Source organism: Microtus ochrogaster, chromosome 6 (genome assembly GCF_000317375.1).
Source record: "Microtus ochrogaster isolate Prairie Vole_2 chromosome 6, MicOch1.0, whole genome shotgun sequence".
In the NCBI taxonomy this organism is placed as follows: Eukaryota; Metazoa; Chordata; class Mammalia; order Rodentia; family Cricetidae; genus Microtus; species Microtus ochrogaster.
Genome location: NC_022013.1, coordinates 67,904,180 through 67,908,270, shown reverse-complemented (window position 1 = coordinate 67,908,270; position 4,091 = coordinate 67,904,180). Strand labels below are relative to the sequence as shown.

The window sequence follows — 4,091 nt, the reverse complement described above, 5'->3', positions numbered from 1 at the left end:
GCAGAGACGCTAAGCAAAAAGCAAAACCTCATTCTTTAGATGCCTACTTTGCAAACGGTTTCCCTCTGCTCCGTCCCTCTGCATCCGCGATGCGTCAGTCCTTTCTTCCTCTCCCTTTCTAGGGGCTGGAGAGGCAGAGCGCCAGAGTGGAGCTGAGCCTGCAGATCTGCCATCTGATTGGCTGCCCGGCCCGTGGCTGGCCTATAAAAGAGACCCCTACAGGCTTGGAAGCCAGAGGCTCAGAGAATTCTGACCGCATCTTTGTCTAGCAGAAGCAACTGTGCTCAAGACAGAAACGAGCTCTCCTCCTGCCTTTCTCTTCTCGCTGCAAATCACACAATTAAACACCATGTGCAAAGGACTTGCAGGTCTGCCGGCTTCCTGCCTGAGGAGGTAAGCTTGGTTTCTGTCACTGGCCAGACTAAAGTTTTGCATAGACTTTCTTAATGACTTGCATGCTTTGCTTAAGTTCTTTGGGGTTAGCGGCGGGGAAAAACAATCGTAGCTACTCTCTAGGACTAGCCAGCCACTTTGATTTAGGGAGCGGGCTCCGTAAATACTGCATCCTGTGTGCTTTATTTCGCATGACTTTAGGTTCTGACTTTTAAGTTTGGTCCCTTAGTCAAATTGTTTGGATTGCAAAGTGATAGGAGGTCGGGGATGGATCTGTACTCTCTTTGGGGATGATTGTCCCTTGTTTGAGCATTGCTGAGCACCCAGAATCACCGCTCTCTGATAACACGCTAGTTCTTGTGTGGGGAAGAAAGCCCAGAAGGAAGGTTTGAAACAGTGTCAGAATGCTCTGTGTGGGTTCTGCAGTTGCTCCGCTCAACCAGAGATGCTTTTCCAAACCAGCTCTCTCCTATCTTCCTACCCCACCTCCAGTTGTTGACGAGAGAGGCTGGGAAATAAATCCTGATTGTAACTCATCAGCTTACAGTTTTAGAGGCATCCATGTGTCTTTTTTTTAAGGGCATGAATAAATTATTTCATAGAGCACTTATAGAGTAGCTGGGTTAAAAGGAAACGTGAAGCTAGTGTGTATACATTATTTCCTCTCGAAATTAAAGGTCAAAAGTGGGTCTCTCTGTGTGGGTCTACCAACTCCCTCTACCCCCCAAAGGATAACATTTGTGTGTTAGTGAGCCTGCTCTCCACAGTCTACCATCAATATATAAACACATTGACCACTTTTAAAAAATGAAGCAGGGGGTTTGGTGGAGAACTGGAAGGCAGACGCCTGTTCACCTTCACCCTTAAGTCCTGGAGTCAACAGAAGGCAGCCTTTCCAAGCTCCTGTCAAATGATAGAAAACCAGCCATGCAGAACTTAGGAGTGGTGGGAATCAGATTTGGCCCCAGCAAATAGTTTTTGGGACAGATGAAAGAATGTCAAGGGCTAAGCAGCTCTGGACTTCAGTGCAAGGGCTTCCAGAGGGTCTTATGATTGGTGGGGGCAGAGGAAGGAACCCATCCAGACTATCCTGTCTGTTTCTGTTGTGGTACAAGGTCCTTGCACTCACACTTCCAGCTCTTTGAAAATACGCTTACATTAGTGTTAGCAGTAGTGGCTGGGAGTCAGACGGAGGCAGCACATAGAGACAGGAGGTCGTTTCTCTTTGGGCTAGATTACAATGCATTCATAGCATCACCGTAAAACTGGCCCAGCTCTGGTGATTTTATCTTGCTGTCACTGGGGAGGACTTTGCCACCAGTCAGCACCTGGGAAAAAAGAGAAAAGCAGAGAGGTTTGTGAGGGTGAAAAAATACTGCTTAAAGGGCAGCACAAGAACAGCCCCGAGACTCAGACACCGAGAAAGATCGGCTGAGAAGCTCCCAGTGTGCCACCAGCCTCCTAAAATGCCACTGTGCTCCACCCTTCTTTTTCGGCCCTTCCAGGCAAGAGCATCTCATTCTTTGTTGCTTAGGAAACACCACTTTCCTCCAACCATTTCTTGGCTTTTATAATAAAAGAGATAACAGTAATAAAAAAAAAGCTAATAAGAAAGAATGGCGGAATTGAGCTGGAAGTTCAAGTAGTCAGAAACTCTGCTATCCCCTAGTTGCCTATTAAATGTTGGCAGTGAACTGGAAAGCGCTCTAATTAAATAATTACTCACCTCAGTGATGACTCTGTCTTGCTTCTCTTATCCCAAAGTCTCATACGCCCTTTCCTAGTGTATATCTCCCTGTAATGCATTTTTTTTTAAAGCTCTTGCTGGAGATTGCCTAGAAACGAGCCTAGTGGGGCTCAGCTTTCAGCCTGAGAATTTGTGTCATTTCTGTTCCTCTTTACAGGGATGCACACATAAGCTTATGCTCTGTGTATACACACACACACACTTAGGAACTGCTTGGCTACCACACTCAGGGCTGGCCGAACTCACTCTAGTTTACTGAAGTGCTAAAGTAGCTCTCTCTAGGAGACAACACCCACCTCCCAGGAGATGTTCCCTAAGGAGAAGATGTCAAGTTTTGCAGTTTTTGCATGCATTTCAAAAGAGCAGCCGTTTATTAGCATGGTTTCACCATAGATTTCAAAGGTCATAGGCAGACACAAGGAATCTTTTCCTGGGCGGCCAGGGACTCTTAAGGCCCACCAGTCTCTCTTTTAAAGAAATCTGTTTTTCATGCCAGTTCTTGTCTTCCTTGCAGTGCAAAGGATATGAAACATCGGCTGGGGTTCCTGCTGCAGAAGTCTGACTCCTGTGAGCACAGCTCTTCACACAGCAAGAAGGACAAAGTAGTCACTTGCCAGAGGTGAGAGAAGTGGCCTTGCAAAAGAGCGGTTAGGTATTAATTATCTGATGATAGAGAGGTTGTACGAGAAGAGTGGGTGGGAAGGCAGCCCTTACTTGAGCCATATTTGGATAAAGATGGTCTCCATTTCCAAGTTGAGGGCACACAATTGTAATCTCAGCACTTGGAATGTTAGGAGGGTCATGAGTTCAAGACCAACCTGAGATTTATAACACACACACAAGAGAGAAAGAGAGAGAGGGAGGAAGGGAGGGAGGGAGGGAGGGAGGGAGGGAGAGAGAGAGAGAGAGAGAGAGAGAGAGGGAGAGAGAGAGAGAGAGAGAGAGAGAGAGAGAGACTCTATTTTCATGGCAGCCATAATTAGATTTTAAGTCTCTACATATTTTATGAAAAAAGACCCTAATAAACAATATATCACATCTCATCTTAGATTTTTTTCTTCTTCAGTTCTATGCTATGTATTTAAATCATTCTTTTTTTCTGTAATGTCTCCAGGGTGAGCCAAGAAGAAGTCAAAAAATGGGCTGAATCATTGGAAAACCTGATTACCCATGAATGTAAGTAGCCATGCCTCTGTCTTTCTCTCATCCCAAAACAAGCATGCGTGTGGGTGCACACACACACACACACACACACACACACACACACACACACATATATAGAGAGAGAGAGAGAGAGAGAGAGAGAGAGAGAGAGAGAGAGGAGACGGGAGGAGGATAGCAGTACTCTATATTAGGCAAGTTATCTCCTAGTATGTCAGTTTAGTGGGAACTGCAAAGAAGGCCTGGATTGCTCTGTCTTCCAGATTCAGGGACAAACATTTTTGTCTTATAGCTGATGTATTTGAGAACTTTGTCAAATTTGATGGAAAGTTAATTTAGGAACCATCTGGATCATCAACAAGAAAACCAATCTCTCTCATTGCATGGGCAAAATGGCAAAGATTCACATAGTGAGATCCTCCAGCACAATGGACCACAACTCTCGTTTTAAACCCACCGTGGCAGTTGATAGCCACATGGATGTTTCAGAATTACAGTTCCTTGGAAGATGAAATTACTAGATAAAACTGGGATTTTTAGATATCGAACATAAATTTTGGCTAACCGACTTCCAAAAAGGGAAGGAAGGGGGAGTTTCTTCAACTCACCCCTGGGTTCCTAATTACCTTGGCTTTATTTGAAGTGTTCTATCGAGCAAGTCAACCCGTGTGTTAACTCTGGCTTTTTGTCATCCTTCACAGGTGGACTGGCAGCTTTCAAAGCTTTCCTGAAATCAGAATACAGTGAAGAGAATATTGACTTCTGGATCAGCTGTGAGGAGTACAAGAAA

The 4,091-nt window shown here is 45.1% G+C and overlaps 1 protein-coding gene across 1 annotated transcript in view; it reads left to right on the top strand.

Moving 5' to 3' along the window:
- Positions 1-4,088, top strand: part of Rgs4 (regulator of G protein signaling 4) — a gene marked incomplete at its 3' end in the record, with an annotated part of 5,110 nt that extends 1,022 nt beyond the window's left edge. The window contains 7 exon segments of the mRNA XM_013346931.1: positions 123-190; positions 192-262; positions 264-338; positions 340-393; positions 2,655-2,759; positions 3,255-3,316; positions 4,003-4,088. Coding sequence (XP_013202385.1) covers positions 123-190; positions 192-262; positions 264-338; positions 340-393; positions 2,655-2,759; positions 3,255-3,316; positions 4,003-4,088 — 521 coding nt within the window.
- Between the last annotated feature and the right edge of the window lie 3 nt (positions 4,089-4,091).